General features: G+C 46.5%; 1 protein-coding gene across 6 annotated transcripts in view; it reads left to right on the top strand.

Annotated features, from left to right (window-relative positions):
• Positions 1 to 10,181: 10,181 nt before the first annotated feature.
• The window catches only part of NFATC2IP (nuclear factor of activated T cells 2 interacting protein), a 748,854-nt gene continuing 732,280 nt past the window's right edge, over positions 10,182 to 26,755 (top strand). For 5 of the 6 annotated variants that reach the window (XM_078652306.1, XM_078652304.1, XM_078652305.1 and 2 more), the window contains exon 1: positions 10,182 to 10,256. In XM_078652306.1, the coding sequence (XP_078508432.1) occupies positions 10,254 to 10,256 (3 nt within the window). In that variant the 5' untranslated portion in view covers positions 10,182 to 10,253. The remainder of the gene's footprint in view (positions 10,257 to 26,755) is intronic. The other variant, XM_078652303.1, reaches the window with a different exon arrangement.

Here is a 26,755-nt window from a genome sequence, read left to right as displayed (position 1 = left end):
CCCCGACGGGTTCACTATACGTTTTTCTCTTTTCTTCTATTTTTTTCTATTTCGCTACGCTTTTGAAATCATGCCCACCTATACATTTTTATTACATTCTCCACACCGGAAACCATGTTCCATGCGCAAAACCTTTTCACCCAATAGGTGACACTGATTCCCCCGTCGATGATCTTAGACTCACCATAGTCTTTTTTCTTTGTCAATTGTCACGTGACCTATCACATGACCGGAACCATTTCAAAATATCATAGCGCGACCGGTTATCTCCGTGCCGTCGCTACTGAAGACGAGGAACGGCCCCGAGCTCGTTCAAACTTCCTTTCCAGGTTAGTTTACCATAGAAGTCAGACCAGCATTTGCTAAACGCCACGCTCCAGCCCTTAACAACCACTTCCTAACCGAATCCCTCCGTTTACTGTTTACTCTCCACAGATCGTAGCAGCAAACAGAGAAAGGCATGTAAGTGATGCTCCGTTCTCGTTACCTTGATCACTCCGTGTGTACACCATTATCACACCCCTTAACAGAATATTACCAGAACCCTGTTCACATTTCTGCACATTTTTGTTTATATTGTAAAGTTTACTTTTTAAGATGGTATGTTGTAATGATATTATTTATGTTATAAATTGTTTCACTCCACAGTAATGGTACCCTATTACGTTTTGCAGTGTCGATTCCCTGATGAAGGGCATGACTCAAATGCCCGAAATGCATTGGAAACATAATAATGACATTGCCTGAAGGACAAAATGTTTGAAAAGTACAAAAGGCTAAGAAACTATACTTGAAATGAACAAGTCAAAGTGCTAATGAAATAAAAAAAACACGCAAACAATTCAATTAATGGAGTGGAAGTCTTTTTTAAGGGAAGACAACAAAATGTGTGCCCGCAAAGGGATGATCCTAGAGCATCTCTAGTCTCACTTCTCAACTTATGTTCAAAACGTCGTTGGACCCTCGACGTCACCTTTCGGTGCACCAGTAAACTCAACCAAACTAAACCCAATTACAGTGTAACCAATCTGCTGTGCATCTATCCAATTTCAATTACAGTGAGCAAGGGACCCACGTCTAGGCATACCAATCCCACTTAGAGCGAAAAGTGTAACAACAAACAAATGATGGACTGAATGCTGACATTGCAAACATTCTTCCCCAGTCAAAAGATCTGGGTTAAATCCATCGTTCTTTTGTCCACTACGCCACCACAGTTTGGACCCAGCCATATGCAAATCAGTCTTGACCCTGTGCCCCACGGGGACAGTCCTGACCGAACTGGTAGGCCAGGTCCTCGCTGGACCAGAAAAAAGCATCCTGGGACCGGTTTCAGGGTATGTCACCCTTCTTCAGCTAGGCTAGCTTGAATCCAGGGGCACAGTGAGCAAGGGACCCATGTCTGGGACTGGACTTGGGAGGGAGAGAACTGGCTGAGGTAGAGTGATCCATGGATGTGGGAGCCTCAAGGCTGCTTGGACCGAGTGGAGTGGTGGTACTGGGTGGTGGAGATATCTGTATGGAGGCTCAGTGGCTGAGGGTGAATGTTGAGGGCTGGGTCTAAATTGTTTGGGGATCCAATATCCCACAAGTGTCTTTGCCGGAGTAGGAAGTCAAGTGGGTACAACAGCCTCACTCTTCCCCAAAGGTGTAGCAGGTGCTGCTGGCTCTCCCCGCGGGGATTTACTTGACCTGGTTTAAAGCTGGGGGTGGGCTCGCCTTTTCCCTGCATCCCCTGTTGTTGAACGGCTCAAGGTTTGGGTGGGATTTAATCTGTAGGAAACATCCTGTGAGTGAAGTAGAATCGTGAAAACTACTCTCTTCAAATGCAACCATCTCCCAGTATATTTCTTTGAGCTTGGTCTTCATCAGAAACAAAGAATCGTTGGGGCTAGCCCACAGATGTGCCAGGCCCATTCCATAAAACAGACCCTTAAGATTTGTCAGCCAGCTGATCTTATGGAATTGATCTTTTTCGATAACGTCCCTTAGACCTTCAGCATATACTTTCAGTTCCGGCGTCCTCCATAGCCTACACCAGTACAAAATCGGCAAGAGTCTAGCGAGGTCTGCTATAGCATTTCTACCTAAATCGTCTTTAAAGGAACAATTGGTGTAGTTTGCGGTAGACTAGTTATCGCTCAGAGGAATGTATGTTCCGCAACCGTTAGCTGCAGAAGATTTACTAGACCCCATAGCTCGGCACCATGTAGTGCCAAGCTCACCACCTTGATGTTGTAGATTTGGAGTATTGGACTGAGCGGTTTATCAGGGAAGTTCTAAATTCCTTTCTTAAAATGCCCACTAGCTGTCTATGGTTTAGTACCATAGCATCTACGTGCGACTTCCAGCGCATGTCCTTCTGTAATCTAATGCCTAAGTAGGTGAACGAGTCAACCTGCTCAACTGGGAGCCCTTCCATAAATATGCTGCCCTTAAAAGAGCGATGCTGGTTAAAAGCCATGAACTTTGTCTTATCTGCATTGATTTGTGGGCCTTGTAGGTGACAACATTTCTCATATTTTCGCAGAGCAAGTTGTAGGCCACTTGGTGTTTTGGAAATTATCAAAGTATCATCTGCGAACATTAAAATCTGAATCCTTCTACCTGCTGAAATTGGAGCATCAGTATTGGTGGCAGCCAGAAAACTTTCCACACCATTGATAAAAAGAGAAAAAAAGGGTGGGGGCTGGCACACAACCCTGTCGGACACTCTTACACACAGGGAAGGGATCTGTCTCATCACCCTGTGCACCCCAACGAATCTGTGAAAAATTGCCCTCATGAAGGCGGATTATAGGGAGAGTAGATCCTGAGGCATCCCCCATTTATTTCAGTACCCCCCTTTGAGCCATGGGACCAGGTTACATGCTGTTTTCAAATCGACAAATGCAGCATACATGCTGCCATTACCGAGCACTACTGTTCGCCAATGAAGAGCGACAAAATTAAAGACTTGATCAATGGTCTTTGTATGAGCCAGAAAGCCTGCCTGAAGGTGGCTGATGATGGAATTATCTTCCATCCATAAATGGATCTTGGCCAGCACCAGCCGAGCTACCACCTTTTGTATGGAATGTATGAGGCTTATGGGCCTATAGTTGGCGGGCATCGATCTGTCTCCTTTTTTGTAAATAGGGATTATCTCGGCCCCCGCCAGGTATCCGGGATGGTAGCGCCGCGGGCAATAGCATTCGCTAATAAAAATATATGTTGGGACTATTTAGGCCTGTCCTGGAGAAAGTTACCAGCAGATACATAGTCTAACCCTGGGGCTTGACCACCTGTTAACGAATTTAGGGTGGCATCTACATCTACCTCATCAAATACGCTATCGTTTGCACAAAAGTATGTCAGGACAGGGCCATAGGCCTTGCCTCATCGCTTGCTGCGTATTGGGCGGTTTAATATCTAATCCACACTTCCGAACCAACGTGGTTTTCTGGAGGTGGAGCCACTCTGCCACTCCTCCATTTATTCCAAGTGCCAGAACTGTTGTGAGTTTTTAGTCCAGCAGGCACGTTTTAGTTCCATCCACCTATCCTCGTCCCAGGCTTTCTTGGCAGAGAGAGTGGCCTTCTTATACATAGCCCTAGCAGCTCGCACTCTGGCCGCATCTCCTCACTTGATCGCCTTTTTGAGGACCCCACGGCATGTCTACATCCCGCATTACACCAGTGATCTTTTGCTTTTAATACCCTTGTTTTGGTCTGGATTGGTCTTTGATAGTGGGACCTAAGTTTTACAAATATGGTATTATGCAGTTCAATAAAATCATTGGATAGTTGTTGATTGTCACTGAATGACACCATCGCATTTACAGTTTTTCTCAGCTCATTAGAAATGGAGGACAGAATTTCAGGGCGCTCTAAGATCATAGACCATTTTACTCGCTGCATGTTATTTGTTGGCTGAAGGTCGCTAGTTGTGTGTACTGCATCATACCGTGCTTGTGGCCTTGTGTCCTTCATTGTAAACGTAGAGCACAGTGGATCATGATCACTCTCCTTGCGATCATTCAATACTATGTCCTCAAGAGTATGCCATAAGTTTAAACTAACAAGAACATAGTCAATACGACTAGCGTGGTGTCCATTGTTGAATGTGTTTGCACCAAGTCTATCAGAAACTCTTCTACCATTTCCTGCCCTAATACCATGTTCTAAGCAGAAAGTTTTCATTTGGATGGCGGACTCAGTCCAGCGTTTGACAGGTGCAAGTTCCAGTAGTGGAATACCTCATTGTTCATCCTCCTCTCTTGTCACATAATAATCCTCGTTATCAAAGAGTTCGATTTTGTGTTTGGTCCCCAACTATAACTACATGAGTAGCTCCTGAGGGAGTTTCTAAGAGATCGCCTAATGCCAGAATAGTATCAGATTTCCGCCCTCCTCTGTGGCCTCTTACATACACATCGTATAGGTGTATGGGGACATATTGATCAGACACAAGCCTAATTGCAAGAATGTTGTTAATGGCTGTCATGAGGGCCGAAAGTTTGAAATCAATATCCTGTCTGACCCACAGTGTAAGCCCCCCCGATAGTAGGCCTCTTACTCGCTTGCTTGCCGGAACATTAACGTTGAGGTATCCAGGATGGTAGATAAGCTCTATGGCCCATGTTTCCTGGAAGGCACAGATATCAAATTCCTCTATAAAGTTGTTCCAATCAGGGTCATTGCCCCTGTGCCTCAGACAGGCAACATTCCAGGATATTTGACTAAGATTACGAGTTGTTACATCGGTATCCAGCCTCTGTCCAGCCGTGGGCATTAATGAACCTGAGGCCTGGTCTGATGTATGCCTGTTACTGTTGTCGAAGCTTGTTGGCATTTGGAATATACCATTGGGGCATGGTATAGTATGATCCTTATCTTCAGTAATTTTAGTGGCTTGAGGACTAACAGCAGAGGGGGGAAGACACCTTCAATCTATCTCGCCTAGTGTGGACCTAGAGCATTGGGGATTGTTGGAGAGTTTGCAGGGTGGCCCATTAATCTTTTTTTCTTTCAAACTTTGTTTATTGCCATTTTGGTGTAGTAGATAATTTAGCAATAGCAGTACAAAAGAATAGGCATTACGTTAATTCTGCGTGGTTACATCAATATAATGCAGAAGTATAGTCAGGCTGTACAGAATCCAGAACACTTCATTAGGCACATACATAGTGAGTTTACACAATAATAACCCCTCAATGGCGGATCGCTGTATCCTGCGAGTTGTCTGTCGCAGCGGGGCAGTCAGTCCGTGTCGGGGTAGAGTTACTCTCTGCGTCCCCCGCTGCCGTCCACAATAAGTAGCTGGTGAGAGGTTCCCAAATATTGCAGGGTTTCGAACGGGCGGGGAGTAACTCAGCATATATATTATTTTGTTCTTGGCAATACGTGAGGTCAGTTAACCAGTCCTTGAACTGGGGACCCTACCCCTGCCCCATCTGCAAGCTATTCTTCATTTGGCTACCAAAAGACCCATCGCTAGGAAGCACCTCATGTGGCCTTTGTAACCTGGGAGGTTTCCCAGGAGACCCATTTCTGGTAGAAGTGTCAGGGGACCTCCCACCATGTCCCCCAAGGCATTCCACACCTCATTCCGGTAGCGCGCCATAGACTCACATTCCATTGCGACATGTAGAAACCCCGCTCTCTCCCTCTTGCAGCAGTCGCTGCAGTTGCTGTCTCGTAAATGTAGTTTATACAGTTTTGCTGGGGTGTAGTACATTCTATGGAGGAATTTGAAATGGATAATTCTGAATCTACTATTAGCTGTGATGCGCTCGGTTTGTTGGCAACTAATGGCCCAGGCCTCTTCCGTGAGGGGGTGACCCAGTTTGGTTTCCCATCCCTGCTTTGCCTACAGGGTGTTGTGTGTCCCCGCCGCAACTGTTGCTTTATATATACAGGACACCGCATGGGGTGCCCCTGCGTGGAGCAAGTGGTGGAGTGGAAGCAGTGTGGGGGTTCTTCTGGAAACCCTGAGGTTGCGGCCTTAACTGTGTGCCTCAAGTAGATATATAGAAAGAGGTCCATGGCAGAGGGGGCAGTGTTGCCGAAGAATTCCGCAGCAGCTTTAAATTGCTCCTTATGGTATATATCCATCCCAAGTGTGTATGCCGAGTTTGAGGAGCATGTGTTTGCAAATGCCTTCTTGTGTGACCGGCAAGTTATGTTGGTTGTGTAAGGGCAGAAGCGGGGAATATAGCATAGGGGTTTGGGACCGTTTGGCCAAGGCTCCCCACGCAGTGTTAGTGCAGGTAACTGTGTTTATGTTTATGTTTATGTTTAGGCAACTTATATAGCGCGCAAATACCCTGGGGTGTCTCGGCGCTGTAGGAGAAATTCTGAGGATAATCGCTTGAGAGTGGGACTACTGGGAGAAAAGTCAGGTCTTTAATTGTTTCCTGAATATGATAAGTGTGGGGCTAGTCTTTATAGGGAGTGGAAGGGTGTTCCAGAGTCTGGCTGTGGCGACTAGGAAACGTCGGTCTCCCCAAGAGGCCTTCTTGGTGCGGGGAACCGGGAGTTGCTGCGCTGAGGAGGATCTTAGTGGTCTGTTGGGGGTGTATAGACTTAGAGATTGTGTTAAGAACTGTGGTCCTGTGTTATTGATTGCCTTGTATGCAATGCATAATCCCTTGAATTTTGTTCGGCTTCTGATGGGCAATCAGTGAAGTTGACGGATGATGGGTGAGATGGAGTGGAACTTGGGGAGGCCTGTTAGGATTTTAGCTGCCGAGTTCTGGACCAACTGTAGCTTATTGAGGACTTTCTGTTGCGCATTCTGCAGGAGTGAGTTGCAGTAGTCTATTTTTGAGAGTATTAATGTGGACATCAGGGATTTGCCTGCGGAGGATGGGAGGAAGGGGAGTAATTTCTTTATTTTTTTTTAGGTTGTAGAAGGAGGAGGAGACGACTGAGTTGGCGTGGTGATTGAACAAAAGTTTGTCATCAAAGATGATCCCCCGGTTTCTGACCTTTGTGACGGGTGCTGGAGGGGGTCCTAGCTCGTTAGACCACCAGGTGGGGGACCAACCCGGGGTGAGGGGTCCGAAGGTCATTACCTCCTACTTGTTGGAATTTAACTTCAAGCAGTTGCTCAGCATCCAGGCACTGATGGCTAGCATTCCCTCCTAGAATCTTGCTGCCACTGCTTCGACGTCGTTGTGCACTGCTAACACTAATTGGGTGTCGTCAGCATATGAGGTTAGCCTCATCCCATGCGTTTTGATGATCCTGGCCAAGTCCGACACATAGATGTTAAATAAGGTCGGACTTAGCGAGGATCCTTGTGGAACTCCACATGGGAGCGTGAACACTGGGATGCAGAAGTTACCTATTTTTACTGAATGGGAACGGTCGGCAAGGAATGAAGCCAGAAGTGCCCTTGCAGTGTGGTTGATGCCAAGGGAGGAGACACGGTCGATAAGAGTGGCTTGGTCGACCGTGTCAAAAGCGGCAGACAGATCCAATAGTATGAGGACTGCCACGCCGCCTTGATCCAGGATCATCCTGATCTCATCGGTTGCCTTGATAAGAGCCGTTTCAGTTCAGTGGCCCTTCCGGAACCCAAATTGAGTGTCGTCCAATAGGTGGTTGTGCTCAATGAACTCCGATAGTTGACTATTCATTATTCTTTTGAAGATTTTCGAAGGGAATGGTAGGCAGGCAATAGGTCTGTAGTTTTCTGAGGTTGCGGGGTCAAGGGTAGGTTTTTTAAGCAGGGGTTTTATGATAGCTTTTTTCCAGACTGAGGGATAGCAGCCCGTATTGAACATAGAGTTGCAGATGTTGGTGAGGGAGGCAGTTATGCAATGAGGGATGAGTTTTAAAATGGATGGTGGGCAAGGGTCAAAAGGGGATCCTGGTTTTATAGTGGAGATAAGTTCTGCGATTTGTTGGGGGGAAGCTTGGGTGAAGTTGGAGAACGTGGGGGAAGAGGAGATGGGGGGGGTGGATATTGGTGGGTTTGGAGGAGGCGTGCGAGGTGAAACTGGAGTAGATGGCAGTAACTTTGTCTGAGAAGTTGTTAGCAAGGGAGTTACAGAGGGTTTGGGAGGTGTCTGTGTTGGGACCTGCGGGAGGATGGGATAGTTTGTTTACTACCTTAAACAGCTGTTTGGAAGAGTGTTGGGCGGCTTGTATCTGTGATAGGTAGTAGTTGCTTTTTTCTGTGATGATAAGCTGTTTGTATTTAGCTAGAGCTTCCTTGTATTTTATTTTGTCGAGAGTGTTGTAGTGTTTGCGCCAGTGTCTTTCCAAGTTTCTGCAGTGTTGCCTCTGGAGTCTGAGCATCTCTGAAAACCAGGGTGCCGAGGGGTTGATTCTATTAGTAAAGATGGTTTTTGGTGGAGCCAAGGTGTTGAAGGCACTGTGTAACCATTGTGAGTAGTTATTGGAGGCTAGGTCTGGATCGGTGGTAGGAGTGTCTTGAGTATTGGAGAGGGTATTTGTGAGTAGGTAAATGTCAATGTTTTTCCATGCTCTGGTGCATTTGGGAATGCGGGTGTTGGGATAAGGGAAGTTGGATTTTTGGATTTGGATAGTGAAAAGAACAGCCGAGTGGTCTGTCCATACAAGGGGTATGGCTGAGGTAAAGGAAATATTGCTGTTGCTGGTGAACAGACCATCAAGGGTGTGTCCCGCCAGATGGGTGGGTGTAGTCACCAGCTGAAGGAGCCCAGCTGCTAGTAGGTCAGTAGTGAGGGAGGGAGTGTCTTTATCCGTGAGGGATTCTAAGTGGAAATTGAAATCTCCTAGAATGGTGTAGTCGGGGCTCCCGCAATGGGCTCTATCAGGCTGTCAAGAGCAGTTAGAAAGTTAGTTCGAGGGCCTGGCGGGAGGTAGATGAGGGTGCCTTTAAAGGATTGGTTTTTGGAAAGAAGGATAGAGAAGCTAAGCGCTTCACAAACTGGGGAGTTTAAGGGTTCTAGTTTGGTAGGATAGAGTTCTCGATGGATAATGGCTAGGCCACCTCCCTTTTTGATGGGTCTATCCTGTCTGAGTACACAGTAGCCCTCTGGCAAAGCCTCACAGAAATCGGGTCCTGAGGCTCTTTGAATCTTCAAACTTCAATTCATATATGCGCTCGCATGCACTTGGGCTCACCTTTATGCTTTCTTTGTTCCGTTATCCAGTTAATGCTGTCTCATGGTTCCTTACGTATTATTATATCCTCAATATCGATCCTTATCAACCATGGGTTCTTGCAGAGTCGCCTCTCCGTCCTCAGTCGCCAATTGTAAAGTACACCAATCAGTCATATGGTGTGAAGTTGAATCTTTATTAGGCAACTCCGTTTCTTACTTTGCCAGCATACTTCAAAACAGATCTCTCAACTGTCCCACTACGAACTCCCACCCCACAATCATTCCATATTCTACTTGGTGATGTAAGATACACTCCAACATGGAATGTATCAACACCACACACACACACAAGCACACACCATCAAAAACACATAGCACCATTGTACGTACACCTGTGTACACCAACACACGTGCAGACACCGAGCCATGATGTCTCACACCATCAGACACTCAAACAAACATATATTGTCAGACAGCATTACAACCACCATCGGACGACGGACCACACACTTATCACGAGATGCCCCATACACTAATCAGATGCCAATATAGGCACACTTTCTGATTAATACATGTGCACTACCCGTTCTCGCATGAATAAGGGACAACGTGTGCAGCTAAAAATACAAGTTGCAAAACTAGCACAGACCACGAAACCGCACCGCAATGTATTTAATATGACATTAAAAAGGCAACGCGCGCAATTATGATCCGAGTACAGTTTACAAAATGTGGACCATAAATTATATTTTGCAATAGTGGTCTGACCTGAGATACCCGTAAATGTGTTTTGTCATATTGTATCAAATTCAAATAATTGTAGAGTGTTTTTCGCCTGTGTTTGCCACATGTTAGTGTTTTGTGTGTCGCGACTTTGTCGTTCACACGCAGGAAACTCGAGATTTCAGCGTTCCTCTTTTAGGGATAGTGTTTAAATAGATCCAACGGAGTTGCTACACGGCTCTCAAGATCCCCCGCACATCTAAAAACGCTCGACTCGAGACATAGCGAGATTTATCCCCCTCCCCTAATTCCGGGTCTGGCTCCACCCAGACACACCTGGGGCTCGGCAGCGTTTGGCCTCAATTTAAGGGGCTGCGAAGAACCGCTGCCGTTTCTAGGATTGAAACTGGAGGATTCAGAGGAGGAAGCGTAGGAATGGCCGAGTACTATGGTAGGTCAAAGCTCCAGTGAGGTCATGTCTACTCCGGAGACCCCGGCCTCGCATAGGCTCTGTCCCTGCCATTGTTTACTCGTAAAAGAGTTGCTCTGTCTTCCACACTTTTAAATTAATGTTCAGTTTTCTGTTTATTCTGAGGTGTAGTTTAATTTCAACATGTTTCCTGACCTGGGTGTTCATGTCACTGACTGCATCTAACAATCCTACCACGCTTTATTTAACTCCACGTGTCTAAAGAACGCGATTGTTTTGGATTGGATGCAGGGCACAAGTCCTATAAAAAGAAGCGGGAGGACTGACAATATGCAAACGACCCCATGACGTCACGTGCTCAACGTGTCCCGGTGTCTGAAAATTACACCGGGACACGTTCAGCTTATTTCTGTGGGGCCCAGCTTCTTGGCAGGGGGGATGGTGTCCATCCAGTGAAAAGATTGGGGGGGACGCTGTCCACCTGCGTGTACCCCCGACTCGAGCCCTGATTTGATGACTGACCCCTCTTCTGTTCCAAAGATTGATTGGCAGAACTACAAAGTTGCACCATATCAGGCGGCTAACTAGAGCCATATTTTTTTTGGGGGGGGCGGGTGGCTAATTCTTCCAGCCATAGGCAGAGTGGCTCTAAGAAGGGGTGAAAACTCAACCAAAGCCTCATTAACAAGTAAATGCTATTTTAAAGACCTGTGAAGTACTCGGGTGTGGCTACAATTAGAGGTTCGCCAGCCCTCGAAGCTGTCTCAGCTGGGCTGACGCACACGGGGGGGGGCGTTAGGGCTGAAGCCTGGTGAGCCCAATGGGTGTTGCGCACCTGCACCATATGGTGTGACCGCACCATCCATCCCTGTTTTTGCCAATTTAGTGTGTTGTGACATGTACAATCTCACACTAACTACTTTGAATGAGCTTCAACTCCCTAACATGTAACGTGCTGCTGCCTAGCCATATTAGCTATAGGTGCCAGTCTGGGTGTGGTCTGCTTGGCCGCTGTGTAATTTGCATTTCTCTGAAGTACTTGATGTCTTCTGAACCTGTGTGAACCATCCATCTTTAATGATTTTCCTCAAGAACTAACCACGTCCAGTCTGACTGACCTATTGCTCCTGAGCCCCTCCATCTAACCGGCTCCTCTAATTTACTTTCCGGTCACTGGCTCTAACATAGTTCTGGACGGTTTGGTTCGCTGCACGTCCTCCTGTTGCTGATTATATTCCTGCTCAGGAAAGATAGCTAGTGTTGCTGATCGGTGTGTGCTGGATCCTGGAAGTGCAGCCCTTATGTGACTTGCTAATAGACTGGCCTCAGAAAGCACAACATGGCGATCGAGACCTGCGGAGCGACATGTGAGTGTGACTGCCTTCTGGGACAGGCAGGGAAGTTCATGTAAATCACCAAAGAAGAAAGCATCTAGTTACCATTAGAGGAAGATCCATTTGGTGAGCGGTTGACACAGGTCACCCTTTCTATCTGTCCCATATCTACCCCATTATCTGGTCATCCAGGCCCCATGAAGAAAGGGCTCCGGAACCCCTGTATCACACTTTTGTCAAGGTGGGTTCCTCTCGAGAAACCTGATCCTGTCTCATCCTTCCTCCCACCTGGTGGTGTGTGAGGACATCCTGTCACATTTTTGTGTATTTACAGCTACAGATGCTATGTTGAGTAGAACCATGAGGGATATAAAATCTCGGATAGCTCTTCTGTTTGGAGGCCAGCTCACCCTTGAGGTTCCACAGTCTCTAGTTCCCTACCGTGAAGGTCCAGTGGTGTTTGTTGCCTCAGCACCTACACAGCAGGGAGAAGAGCGGCAAATGGCATGGAGCAGGTAAGTTATTTTCATTTTTTTCAGTTTTCTGTACGTCCGTTCCCAATCACCCCCCCTCCATCATCCCAGACCCCTCCCCAGCCACTCTGCTGCGAGATAAGCCGCTACTGGTGGCTTGTGCCTAGTGTCAGAGAAAAAGGGAGAAAGGGGTATTTGTTCATAAAGCATAAATGCCCAATAGTGCTTCATACCGTTCTCAGCATTTCTCATAGATTAAAATGGAAACGTAACGCGCATGTTTCTGTTAACACTGCTTCTTCGTGACAGAGTATATGTCCCCCCTTAATTCGATCACCCCCACGACCACTTACCGTGCGCGCCGGCCCAGCCCACCAGCCCTCTTTGCACTCTCAACTCCTACAGCAATGATCGCTCTCCTTTATTTATTTAAACATTTATATATAGCGCGCAGTTTGCCCAGAGTTGTCATCGTTTTTTTTTTTACAATAGAGTGAAGTACATTACAAGTTTCGTGGGGCCTTTAATTTTTGTTTTTCACAATCAGTTGCGTGTTTGACAAAAAATGCACAAATCCGCGAGTAATCTGAAAACACACAATTGTACATTTTCTAAAGCAACAAAACCGCACTTCCCATTAACAAGGCGAGAGTGGAAACACCCCAAAACCGAAAGTAATAAAGCCAGTGCATACCAGAACAAGAGCGCGCCATTGGGGAAGGCAACGCTGTTTATATTTGCATCGCGCTTTTACTTTCGAAAGTGCGATGCAAAAATAAACACAGGGTGCCCTGTCTCCTTTTGGGAGGCCCATCAGGACTGGATCTCAGGGGTTGTTTACAGAACTGCCTCCTTGAGATAAGAACTTGCTTCACGACAGCCATGAAGCAGGAGACCCAGTCAGGATGAGCCGCCCCGAAATGAGAATGGACGATCACTAAGAAGCCTAATTTTCAATGGGAAGCCACCATTTACCGTAAATGCTGACGCTACCCAATGAAAATGAGGGGCGGGGCTTCAAGCCCCCTTCTGAAATATACTCACCCACAATATGCCTCGTAGACGCGAGCAACGCAGGTCTGCGTGACCTAAATATGTACCCGCTGTGCCAAAACTGATGGTAGTGAGCTTCAGTGGGTGAAGTACCTCCCCGCCTTTACTCTCTTGTTTGAGCCTTTGAAGGATTTTTAGGTGGGCCGGGGCTATCGCGTGTTTAAGTCTTCGCCTGAAAGGTATGATGCTTTTGGGTGATGACTGGACAAAATAAAATCAAAATTTAGGATGTGACCATGATACCTTACGAAAGTCACTAACTCATCATGGAGTATGATATAATGAACCTTTCATACACCACCAGTCTAATGCTGAAGGAAGCCAGGTCTTAACTGGTTGGGTCTTTTGATGAAACAAAGCCAGTGAGGGACCCCTTAAAATGGTTTCTGAGAGCTTCTAATGAAGGATGTGGCAGGGAAGTCTGGTTTCTGTAATTGTGGTAACTGTTCTCCATTGAGCATTACGTACAGCACTATTCCTTTGAAGGGATATGGGTGATGGTTGCTTTATCAGTGGTTTGGTCTTTTTAGTTCAAGCTTTGTCTCGATACGGTTTGGAAGATTGGCTTTAGTGTCAACCAGCTACACAAAGGTGGGGTTTTGCAATCACAAATTTAGCGCTAGAGCGCACCTTGGAATCCTGGGCTGCCCAGTCCAGAACTTTGCTGATACCTGGTTAGTTAAGAGGAATGACATTGTTTCAACGGAAGGGAGTTTTAATTTTTTTTTTGCCTGAACAGCCTGGAATTTCTGCAACCCAAATTTTCTGCCCCTTCTTGGTGAGAAGGACGCTTGCAGTCTGGGCAGATGTTAATAATTAGGGAGATGTGTCCAAGTAGTTATGACGGGTGTAGGTACATTTCCCACTGCCTCTTTCTTTGGTTTGAAATGGTTTTGAGGGCTTCCCAGTACAGATGCGGATTCCAAAACAATTACACTTTTGTGGAGGATGATCATGCAATTGTCAAAATTGAAGACTGCATTTTTTTGCAGTCTATGCTTGGCCTCTGAATTTTGCATTTGGGTTTTTTCCACCTGCACAGAATGCACCCAGTGCTTAGTTTGTAGAGGAATTGGTACCAGAACCCAAAGTTTAGCCCAGAAGCCCGCAGCTGGTGCTCTTAAAGGTCTGGGTGCTGAATATTAAAGCTGTGTTTTCTTGACTCCACCTCATGTCTTTCATCTCGCACCAGAATCTTCCTACCCCTCGCTCTTTAGGTTACTTTTCTTCCCTGATCTCTTCCTTTCAGTTTCCTAGACTTTCTCATCCCCTTCTTTCCTCCTTTTATTGTATTGCTCTCGATCAGTCTGAGAAACCAGTGTTTATATTTCAATCGGTCTCACTTTTAGGACCGTATATGTATTTAGCTATGCAGCACATTAGCCTGGGTGCTGAAACAGCAACTGTTCTTGAACATGGAGGGAAAGTAAGCACCAAACTGTGTGACACGCCAGGTATGGGAACACATGGAGAGAAATATTGCCTATCAGCGGGAAATGTTATACTCTAAAGCTCTGTTTTTAATATAAAATCTGGGCCTTCTTAGACCAGAGCACTGTGCAAAACCAGGGGCATAACACAGGCCCCCGCATGGGGTGGGGGGGGGGCGCGGCTCCAGGGGCCCCCTCAGTGGGAGGCAGCAAGCAAACCTTGCCCTCTTCACTCTTGTGCAAAAAAAACACACACTTCCCTTCTATCATCAAACTTGTCTTGGGCGACAAAAGACAATCTTTTTATGACAAAAACGCCATGTTGCATAATGTTTTTACAATTAGAACATACAAAGAAGCAGGACAAAACGTTCACAACGAAGTGTAGCCAAGTTGCACGCGGGAAAATGTATCGAGTTGAAACTAGCAATAAACATTGGATTCCCAGCATATGAAATGTTTTACAGAAGCTATGACCTAAGCATTACAATGAATCTGAATGTATAGTGCATACAACTATTAAAAATGCCTGTCAAAATGTACACCATATTTCCAGCAGGTGGTATCCGTGATGGCACCCTTTCCTGTTTTGTCTCTAAAGTGTAAGACTGGCCACTTTTGGAAGGCTCTGGTGGAAACCTGGTCTTCAACACTTTGCTTTTCTTAGCTAATTTACTACTTAAATTAAACAATAGGTTTTTGATTTCTCTTGGTAGCAGTGTCAGGAATATACTGCATTTTTTTTAGACGCTGGTACGGTGTGTGGACAAATTTGCAATGAATTATATGCGTGTTTTAACCGGGTATTTTAAACTTGACAAACTCACATTATTTATCTCACGTCTGATAAATCTTACAGCCTGGGAATAAGGCAGGACACCTAGGGGCTCATTAGGATGGCGGACGGACCTGCGTCTGTCTGCCACCCTAGAGGAGGAGGGACTGTCCGCAGGGGCAGCGGCGGTCCCTCCAGTGCAATTAGGATGTGACCGCCAGCCTGGTGGTCACATCCTCAATATTTAGCATTGCGGCGGGTGCTGCTTGAAGCAGCACCCGCCGTTAGGTTAAATATGCATGCTTAGCATTTGCATGCACAAAGCGGCAGGCACCGCGCGGTGCCTGCCGCTTCGTGCTCGCAAATGCAGGGGGGTTCCATAGGTACCCCCCATGTGCACCCCCTACCCCCCCCAATCACCTGGGGGCCCGCAACGGGCCCCCAAAGAAATCACCGTATGCCTTTCCACGGCAGAGAATCCGCCGCGGAAAGGCATCTGTTTTCCGCCATCCTAATATGGCTGGCGGTGTCTGATAGACACCGCCAGCTATGTTAGTGCTTTTCCGCCGCGGTCGTTAGGCGACCACGGAGGAAAAGCTGCAGACCGATTTTGAGACCCACCGCCATCCTAATTTGGCGGTGGGTCTTTTGTGCCTCCCCAGCGGTTTTCCCGCATCCTCTGGGCCGGCGGTGGCTTCCGCCGGCCCGGAGGATGCAGGAAAACCGCGATCCTAATGAGCCCCCTAATTCGCAACAAACCCTGCGACTCCTATTTGCTAATGAAATGGTAACGTGCATGGCAGCAGTCGTTCGTTGCACCAGCACCTGGTCTTCGCAGTGGCCTCTTCATATTGGTGCGCGGCGCGTGCGGATGTCTCTGCGTTCGCGGCTGTGGAGTGGGTGGGGCTGGTCTGGTGACCATTATCATGCGCATCGCTCAAGCGTGACTGGTGAGGTCAGAGAGGACTGAAAGGGATCATGCGGCCGCAGGCCATAATTTAATTATTTCTGCCCACAAGTGAGTCTGTCCATGCATCCACGTCCGAGGAGCAAGGAGTCCATGTCAGAGGGTGGGGTGGAATGGGATGCATGGTGGGGCGGGCAGCCAGGATTAAAAGTGAAACGTCATATAGGCCTCGGTTCCGTTCTGCTAAGTGAAGACGGAGACCGTAAGGATTGCTCCAGTGCGAGTTTTTATTCAGGAAGTTTCAAAGCTGCCAAGGTTTCAGATTGCTGTGTGTGACATTTTCATAATTTCTTTGTAAATGATTGACATTTCAACGACTATGCGTGACGCTTTGTTACGAGCAAAATGAAGCAATGAAGACAAGGGAAATAGTTAAATATCAGAAATTACACAAAGAAACTCCTAGATAATCGTGTAACTGCTGTAAAAGCACCAGAAATACAAGGGCGCTAACCTGCACATGACGGGTCATGAGGTCAAACACAAGTGTTAGTCTTACTGTATTTAAACTCAGCCAGCACCGGGAGGCAGCAGCAATTCCCAGGGCCCGGCTGCTGGCATCAATTTTAAATAATTAAATACTTCCTGCCGCCGCTTGCGCTGACTAGATGCTCCTCAAGCAGCCTCACGAATGTCAGTGATTGTCTGCCAACATAATACCAGACCTGTGAGAGCCCAGAAGCCAGAGGCTTCATTAGAGCATGGAATTACCTAGAAAGTTTTGTGATTGACACTACCCGCCATTCGTTAATCATGTTTCTCCAGCGGTAGAACGTGAAGCCACCAAAAGGTCACGGACACTGGGGTTGGCGCCAGTTCCTTGCTGGAAAACAGCAAGTCGGGGAAGGTGCCATCCCCGGATAAGCAGTGGCACAGACGTTCTGCAGGCCACGTCACTAGGGCAGTCACAGACTGAAGCAGCCAACGAGGTGAGGTCTCAACTGCTAATGCAGTCAACTGAGACCACTGTGACAAACATGTGCAGCGAAGTTAAGTGCTGGTGGTAGGCTGTAAAGCGGGCCTTAAGTTCTTTGCAAAGAAGCAAGCCGTCCTTACCTCTGGCCTCTTCAGGAATTGCATTCACCTTTAATTATCCCGATTCGCCCCTGCACTGTCACTCTCTGGTACATTGGCAACTGCTGGGGGTAGCTATCCTTGGGTACTTCGCCAGGGTGACAGTGAGTGGGCTCAAGTGCCTAGATCCCCAGAAAGTGACTGAAATAGACAGTGCTGCAGGCGGTGATGTGCTGCTCCGGGTGCCATCAGGGGCACACATTCCGACATGTGCCTGTCCTGTTCAAAGTAGCCCTGCAACTGGAACCAGCTTTGCAAGCGCCGCTTCAGCTGCCCCAGCCCTCATTGTTGGCAGCTGTAAAGGCAGCGTTGATGTTTTCGGTCATTTCCCCGCTTTAACCTCCGTGCACAGGTGCACAGACCATTAGTAAAGATGGTGAATAATGCATTTCAAAGCGGTGATGCGGACCGCCACATTAAATTGCGTTACTCTAACTCCTGATGCGTGGTACTTGGCAGGACTGATGATTGTCACAATCATGATAAAAAAAATTGATTTTTTTGCAGCCATGCAACGGTGCAAAGCCGCAACCATTATCAAAGGTGAGAGCATAATATGGGCCTCCAGTCTAGAAATAATGGGCCGCCGCGTAGTCACCAAAGAAACATACCTTACAGCATACATAGATACTGGCCTGTGCATTGCGACAATTTCTTATGTTTTACCTGATTCACCGAAGCGATAGTCTTACAAGATGTAGCTGTACATCTTCCCTTACTTTTCTGAAAAAAGCCTTTCTCAATCATTTTTGCATTTTAGCGCTCAGAAAAAACAGAATGTGTAGGGCTGGGATATGTTCAAAGCCTCATACAACCCTAAAAGTTGGTAATGTCATGTGGTCTCTTACACTTCTGAGACCACTTGTGCCTATTACATGCCTTTGGTGCCTCGGTGGGCTCTGCAATCACAAATGAAATGTCGCACATCAGCAATCTTAAACTTGGCTGCAATGCTGCAGGTACGTAGGCACATTGTTTCAAATGCCTGTTGGCACATGCAGCCAGCTTTCTGGCAACTGTGCTTCGTTTGTATCTTGGGGGTAATAATTTAAAACCTTTGGGTCTCTTCTGACAGTTATACTAGCTGTTGGTTTTGCCGTGAGATTACTTCACAGCTCTTGCCTCAGCCTGAGGCTACTGCAGTATGGTGCCTGTCCGCGAGTGAGTGTCACACTTCGGCAGCTAAGATGGATTTGTGTGTTGCAACTATTCATGTTGGGGCTGCCTCACATCCTGTTGGGTGGGGTCACATGTGGACAGAGGCCCTGAAGTCCTGGTGCTCTTCTGATTGCCCACACTGGGCCCCCTCCCTACCAGCAATCAAAGGCCGGCAATCTTATGGGCGCCTCTGCAGCAGGCAGCAAACTTGTATTTCATAAAAGCACATGGGAATGTGCTGATTAAGTATCAGGAGGTGTTTTAAATATTCCTTTTACCCCCACATACAACATGGGGGTTTTCATACTGGTAATGTGTACCACAAGCCATTTCATATCCTTAAGCCGTGTTTCCAGCAGCCCTGTTATAAAACACTCCTAATAGCTTTTGACAAAACACACTCCCAACCCGTAGGTTGGCAAAAAACTTTGAATTCTGTTTCCCGACATGAGGTGTAGGTATGTGTTTTTTAATGCTTGGCCCCGGGAGTTAGTTTGTATCAAGGTGGTTCTACGTTGCCAGCACTGCGCCCAGTGTACTGCGGTGCAGTTTCTATGCCCTGCAGGTGTGCTTCTTCAAGGATGGCATGGCTTGGAAATGGCCCATTGGCCTCTGTGGAAAGGAAAGACAATATGCACAGTACATGAACATCTACTATACAATTAGAGGCCATACTGTGCCATTCCATGACGGTGTGCCCTTCCATTTCTGGTGCTTTGCACCATTTCTGGTGTTTTAAGATCTTCAAGTTTCTTCTTGCTCAAATGGGTGTAATTTCTAATATTTATATCTTTTGATTGTCTTCGTTTCATAATTTTGCTTGCAAGAAAGTCACTCATGATTACACTGAAATTATGAAAATGTCACACATGGCTATCTGAAACGTTGGCAGCTAACACTGCAGCAGCCCCCTATGTTCCAGGGGCCCCATCAGTGCTGTAGCACACACAGACAGCACTACACTTTCTCGCCGGCATTGGTTGCACCAGTGAGTTGCCTCTTAACAGTCCTGCCTCATAAACTAAATGGTGCGTGCCAAGTGCGGTGGGTGAAGGTGACCTGAGCTTCCAGGCCCAGCAGCAAGGGGGTTGAAGGCAACTGCCTTGAGGCCAGAGACCATTTGCAGATTTACGTACCTTTAAAAACTGGTTACAGAGGCTTAGTTTTTTTCTTTTTCCAGTACCCCCTGGGCCCCCACTCTGCCAATTCCTTACATTTGAAATTTACATTGACTGCTGTAGTGTGAGAATGCATTCCATGAAAAGGAATATAAAGTAAGGTTGCCAAAAGAAAAATGCCAGCAATATGTTTAAAGAGCCTGGAAAGACCTCATCTTGACACTAAATAGGGTTATAAATAAAGTATATATTGATTTTTAATGTGACTTTTCTGTCTTTGTTCACTTTAATTATCAGTCATGTATCATTCAGGCAGCCCTAGAACACAAAAGTGCTTTCTATGTATATTTGTTGTTCAAAGTATGCACAGATAAGTGCTGAAAGCTTTAGGTGACTGCTTATTTTCGCCTCGTCTGGGACAGTAAAATAATGAGCTGGCAACCCTAATCATGGAAGTTTGTTGCAGGATCAGCACATGATTTATTTCCTCCACCCCGATCCCTGATTAATGCCATAATAGCAAAAGTTTAACTTGTATCTGAAAACCGTACACCCCCATCAATAACATGCTGATAAAACCAGCTCTGTTCTGTAGAGCCTTGCCCTGATGGCATTAAATGATTCTTGAACAGATTGTTTTAAATACAACTTTCCTTCACTTTTTGTCAATATTGGTGATGTTGATTAGACATTTTGTAGAATGTTTTGTTTCATGCAATATCCATAACATTTTCTTTTGGATCAAATCATGACCTCACACATATGAAAAATGGGAGAGCATCAGACATTATTTGCAATAGTATGCTGCTGTGTTACAATATTGAAAACCTGCTTCACTATCCCTGATTATTATATGTAAACACAATAGGAATTTGGACTAGTGTTTGTGCACTGTCTGTGACTCAGCCAAAGAGGGCATGAAAGAGCTGAAATAGGACCATAAATTCAAAACTGTTCTTACAGGGGTCTCCAAAATGTTTGGTGATTGCCCCTAATATCCTTAAGATGTTCCTGGTGCCATCTGCGAATATGATGGCCCTAATCACCACATGGGCTGGCACGTCTAGGTCCATGGAAAAGATATTTTGTGCATAAAGTTCAGCAAAAAAAAAACAAATTGTAGCAAAGGTGCTGAATATTTAAACTCTGTATAAGTGTTTCTGTGGCGGTGCACAAACAAAAGGGGAATTTGTTTGACTAGATAGGTTTGATTTATTAATGCTGCTGCTTGCTGTACTTGTTATTATTTTACAAGTCACTTTGAAAGATTTGCAACTTTATGCACAAGCACAGACCAAAAGGTCATTGGTTGACTAAAGTGGTTTGATTTTTGTATGTTGCTGCCTGCTGTACTTATTACTGGTTTGCTAGACACTTTGAAATATTTGACACTTCAAAAAGGGAATAGTTAGTTTAAACTGGTTTGATTATTGTATGTGGCTGTAGTTATTGTTTACCAGTTGCTTTGAAATATATGTGCCTTTATGCACACACTAACCGGGGAATTGTTTGACTAACCTGGCTTCATGTTTGCATACTGCTGGACTTGTTTGTATCATGCACTTTGAATATATTTTCATTTTGATGCAAGAAAGAAAGTTAATTGTTTTACTCAACATGCTTGATTTTGTTTATTGCTGGACTGGTGATTGCTTTATTGTGCACTTTGAAAGTATTTGCACTTTTCTTTTGCTTTACCAACTACAGTTTGTATAGATTGTCATTAGGTACTTGGTGATATGGTTTGTTATTATTCTACATGCAGTTATTTCTAGTGTTGCTCGCACATGTCTGTAATACGTGTGCCTTAAATCTTGAGTCAATTCTAATTCAGACCCTTCACAGCTATTCTTCAACCTTAAGCAGTTCCAGAGACAATAGGACCGCTCTTTGTCATTGTTCTGATTGCTGTCTCAAATCTCCTTTTGACATTGTTACAAATGGGGTACCTTATATGTTAAGAGGGTTTCCCACATTCTAATTGGAACTTTGAGAAAGACGATATAGAGGAATTTCATGTAAATGTTGGTGGTTTGAAATCAAAATATGCCAGATTTTGGGTGGTGTGGCAAAGTGTTAGGTGGTGGGCCGGGCCGCCTGGGGGGGTCCTCACTGTGTTTTGCAGGGGGGCCCCCTCCAGTTTTGTTACGCCACGGGAAGGGACGGCACCAGCACTGGTCCCAAAACAGCTCAAGTGCACTGTAGAGCACTCCCTCTGTTCCAGTTCACAGCTCCTCATGACCAACAAAGTAAAGTTTTTTTTATATACATTTTTTAAACCGAAGTGGATCCACTGCCTCAAATTTAGAACGGATTTTGAATGGTTCTTTTTAGTTTCCCTTAGCGTCAGTGGCGTAGCTAGACCTATTGCCACCCAGGGTGGCCCATAAGTATGCAGCCCGTTGCACATAGGAGGGGGGGTGGCACTCGGTGGATGACTTGTTCCGGTGGGGGGGGTTGCAGTCGACCGACCACTTGCTCACCTTCACCCCCCAAAAATGCAGCGCAGCCCCCCATCTTCAAACTTAAGGCAGCCACAATATAGACATAATGAAGTTGAAGGTTTCTGAACCTTGCTGTCATCCTTCTCTCTGAAGCAATAATTGACCATGGATAAAGGGGCAAGCATGACCCCAGCAATACCATTCTCGTGCTTCACACCCTCAACATCCACCTACTTTAGCTTGATGCTAGGCTCAAAATAAAATGCAGAGAACATTCACATCCCAAAACATAAGCTATCTACTTGGTGGGAAAATATGCACAAGGTTGTACGTATGGTTTACGGTTAAGTCTTTGTGGTCATGCCCCAATATCGGACCACACTGACTAATAGCAATTCTGTATTGCAATCAGATTTAGTTCCCCTGCCCCTTAAGCCACAGATTCAATGTGATTTTTGCGTGTCTGCAGGTTCCACATGATCCATATAGAAAAGGCACAATCCCAAAGTAGATTCCAAGGAGTTATTGGAATATTTTCTAAGAGCATTAGGATGGGCAAGATGTGGACTATCTGTACATAAAGTTGTCCGCTTTGAAGTCGGAGGAAATGTGTATTGGTTTTCACCACATCCTAGTGCCTCTGACTTCAGTTTTTCACCTGGGGGTGAATGTTTTGATTTGTTCTGCATTCCATCCATCAGTTGTATCTTTTGCTTTCTCGCCCTAAGTGCGCCAGGTATGCCCAGACGTGGGTCCTGGGGGTACCAAAGGGGATGATGGACAGAGCGCTTGAGCAAATCAAACACTCACCCCTAGTCAACTGATCTGGGTTTAATCCATAATTTTTGTTAGCTCACTCCACAACCCCAGTTCAGACATGGTCATATGCAAATCAGTCATGGGTTCTGGGCTCACTGTGCCACTGGAATCAAGCTATCCTGGCTGAAGAGGGGTTGAAACCCCGATACTGGTCCTGGGATGCTTGTTTCAGGTCCAGGGAGGACCAGGATTGGCAGTTCGGGCTGGACTGTTCCCATGAGGCACAATGTCAAGACTGATTTGCATATGACCAGGTCTAAATTGGGGTGGCATGGTGAGCAAAAGAGTGATGGATTTAACCCAGATCTCTTGACTGGGGGTGAATGTTTTGATTTGTTCTGCATTCCGTCCATCAATTGTGTCTTTTGTTTTCAGTTTTTCACCTGGCATTTCATCCCCTTCCATACTCCCCTGTATTTGGTCTGACCATTCCATTATCTCATTTATCATTTATTCGGCTCCGGCTGATAAGTTGCCTCCACCCAAAAATATTCTGGCTCGCAGTTGGAATCAAACTGACCTTAACTCTCTTTCGCTCTCTCTGGCCTCTTCAGCCCCGGATCTCACTGACCTTTCTTTGGACTCGCAGACAGATGCCATCTGTACCTGGCTCTCCTCTTCCTGCGATCAGGTCGCCCCGCTTAAGAAGGTCAAATCCGTCCGCCCTTATGATGCGCACAAATGGTTCACCAAGGAGCTCAAAGATCTCAAACTTGATCTTAGGCGGTCGGAGCGTCACTGGAGACGGAACTACTGCCCTAATCTCCGCGCTAAATACAGACTTCTCCTGAACGACTACAAAAGAGCGATCCTCGCGACCAAAACCAAATATTTTACCGAGAAAGTTGCCCTCTCTGCCAATAAATCCAGAGAAATCTTCTCTCTGGTCCATAATCTAGCTACTTCTGACCGCACTAGCGCCAGTCTTGTTCCATCTCAGACGCTCTGCTCTTCACTCAATGATTATTTCATTGATAAGATCACTAACATAAAGGCCAATATCCCTACGGTGCTTCAAGCTGGCTTCTCCTGCTCCCTCCGCCCCCCTCCTCTTTGGATCACTTCCCACCCATTTCCATGGATCGTTTCCTTAACCTGCTCACAAAAGTCAAGTCTGGTTCTCCGGTGGACTGTGCTCCTGCACGGATCCTCAAAACTCTTTTCACTAGCTGTCCTGCCCCCCCTCTTGCCCTTCTTAACGCTTCTTTAGCTTTGGGTTCTGTTCCTTCATCTTTTAAATCTACTATAGTTTTTCCCATTCTTAAAAAAACTGGTCTGGATCCCTCTCTTCCTTCTAATTTCAGGCCTATTTCTCTTCTCCCTTACTTGGGGAAGATCCTTGAAAGCTATATTACATCTTGCCTGTCCAACTATATCAAGGAGAACCATCTCCTGGCCTCCCATCAGGCGGGTTTTCGCCCAGGCCATTCCACGGGGTCAGTGGTCATTGCGGTCCTGGACGAACTCAAAGGGAAAGCTGACATCAATCTCCCCCAGGCCCTGGTCCTCCTCGATCTGTCCGCTGCGTTTGACACGGTCGACCATTCCATCCTCCTCGAACGCGTCAGCGCAGCGGGCATCCGGGGCACCGCCTTCTCCTGGCTTGCGTCCTTCCTTCAGGGCAGGTCCCAAGCGGTTCATCTCTCGGGCTTCTCCGCTCCTTCTCGTCTGGTCACCTGTGGGGTCCCCCAAGGTTCCTCACTTTCTCCTCTCCTCTTCAATCTTTATATCTACCCTCTTATCATTTCTCTTCTCGAGTTGGGGGTCTCTGTGTATAACTACGCGGATGACCTCCAGCTTGTCTGTCTTCCCCTTCTGTTTCTCTTCCTAAGCTTTGTTCTACCTTAGTTTTTATATCCGAATGGATGAGCATCAATCACTTGAAGCTCAATCCGGACAAGACTGAGCTTGTCCTCACGGGTGGCCCCTCTAATCCTTGGTCCGCGATTCACTGGCCCCCTTGCTTTGGTCCCCCCCTCACCGGTTTCTTCTGTTCGGACCTTGGGCATCAAGGTCAGCCATGATCTGACAATGCATGCCCAAGTCAGTTCCGTAGTATCCTCTTGTTTTCTGTCCCTCCGCCTCATTCGGAAGATCTCTCGGTATTTCTCTACGGATGCCCTTAAAACCATAGTCATGGCTCTTAGGCCATTCAAAACCAGGCTGCCCGCCTCATTCTTCGCCTTCCCAAATCTTCCCACATCACTCATGCACTCAAGTCTCTTCATTGGCTTCCTGTGCACTTTAGATCTTTTTTTAAATTGGCCTGTCTGGCCTTTCGCGCCCAAACCCACTCAGCTCCCCTCTTTATTGGATCTCTTATTACTCCTCACGTCCCCAGCCGCACTCTCCGCTCCTCCTCTCTCTCCCTTCTCCACGTCCCCCGCTTCCGTAAATCCAGAACGGGAGGCACCCGATTTTCGGTTCTGGCCCCCCGGATCTGGAATAGTCTCCCTTTGTTCATCCGTTCTATTCCCATCTACACCCACTTCCGTAAAGCTCTCAAAACTTTCTTGTTTTCCCAGGCAGTCCCCTGCTAGTTTTCCCGCGCCCCCTCTTTGAGTCTGGTCAAACCCCTAGCGCCAGGAAGCCGCTTGGCCGCAGTGCGCTTAATCAAGTTCTTTTTTTCATTTCATTAATATGGTTTTCTTAATTCATTTTCTTAGTTTATCTACCTGTTCTTTAACTATTTGCAATCTAGAATCGTTACACCCAATGAGGTGGTATTGGTTGATGGGTAAATTCTCTAAGGGATTGGGGTAGTGGATGGTGTAACATACGTGTTCTACTCCATGCCTCTGATCTGTACTTTGCTTGATAAGCCACCATCCTTCGTTATCATCCACAAGCCTAGGAATGCCAGTCAGTCTGTCACTGTGAATCTTGACTACTTCTGTGCAGGCCATGAACAGCATTTTTTGTGCGCCTCAAGAAATTGATTTTTCTGTTGATGATCTTAGTCTGTTCAATTGTTTTCACCTTTGTGCACCTATTACCACTCTTTGAAGGTTACTTACGGTGCAAAATAAAAGGTGGCTTCAATATGGGACACCTCATGACTTATGACTTATTTGCACAAGACATCCATTCCTAGCTTCAGGGTAATCCAGTAGACAATGTACAGATTATCTTACTGCCCATCAGGACACCGCCCACGCAGGATGAGAAATGGTGGGTACAGTTCTGGGGACCCTCTTTGTGTTTTCCCTGCCTATCTCTACCAAGTATTTGTTGAATGGAGCATACTGTGTCCAAACCTTTTCTCCATAACGTATCTTCTCCCAAACCCCAACCTCCACCAAATACTGGGTCTGCCATTACTGACTGGGGGAGTCATCCATGGTGCATTGGCAGGGCCTACTGCAGTCAGTGGTGTGCAAGTCTGACAGCAGCAAAAAGACTTTGCAAGCACTAGTAGGATTGGGGGACCACACTTCTTTGGGCTTGTCGCGATGTGGAAATCCTCATTGAGGATCTTACTCTGGCTCAAACAAAAACCCACAATCCAAACAAGCAAAGGACCCACCCCTCATCTTGAGCCAGATGTGGGCCAGATTCATTGCAGATCGGAGTGGGTGATCTTCGTTCTAGCACCGAACTCTGAAGTGCTTTGGTTCTGCTGCAGTGAGTGCAGACTGGTTGTGAATTCCTTGGCTCGAAGCCAACACAATGAATCAATCAGAGTACTTGTAAAGCACGCTACTTACCAGTGAGGGTCTCAAGGCGCTGAGGGGAGGGGGTGCCGCTACTGCTCAAAGAGCCAGGTCTTGAGTTTTCAGAAGGCGATTAGGTCTTGGGTCTGCCGTAGGTGGGTAGGGAGGGTGTTCCAGGTCTTGGCGGTGAGGTAGGAGAAGGATCTGCCGCCGGAGGTTGTT

Source organism: Lissotriton helveticus, chromosome 7 (genome assembly GCF_964261635.1).
Source record: "Lissotriton helveticus chromosome 7, aLisHel1.1, whole genome shotgun sequence".
Lineage (NCBI taxonomy): Eukaryota > Metazoa > Chordata > Amphibia > Caudata > Salamandridae > Lissotriton > Lissotriton helveticus.
The sequence above is the reverse complement of the archived record's forward strand: the minus strand, read 5'-3'. Positions and strand labels throughout refer to the sequence as shown.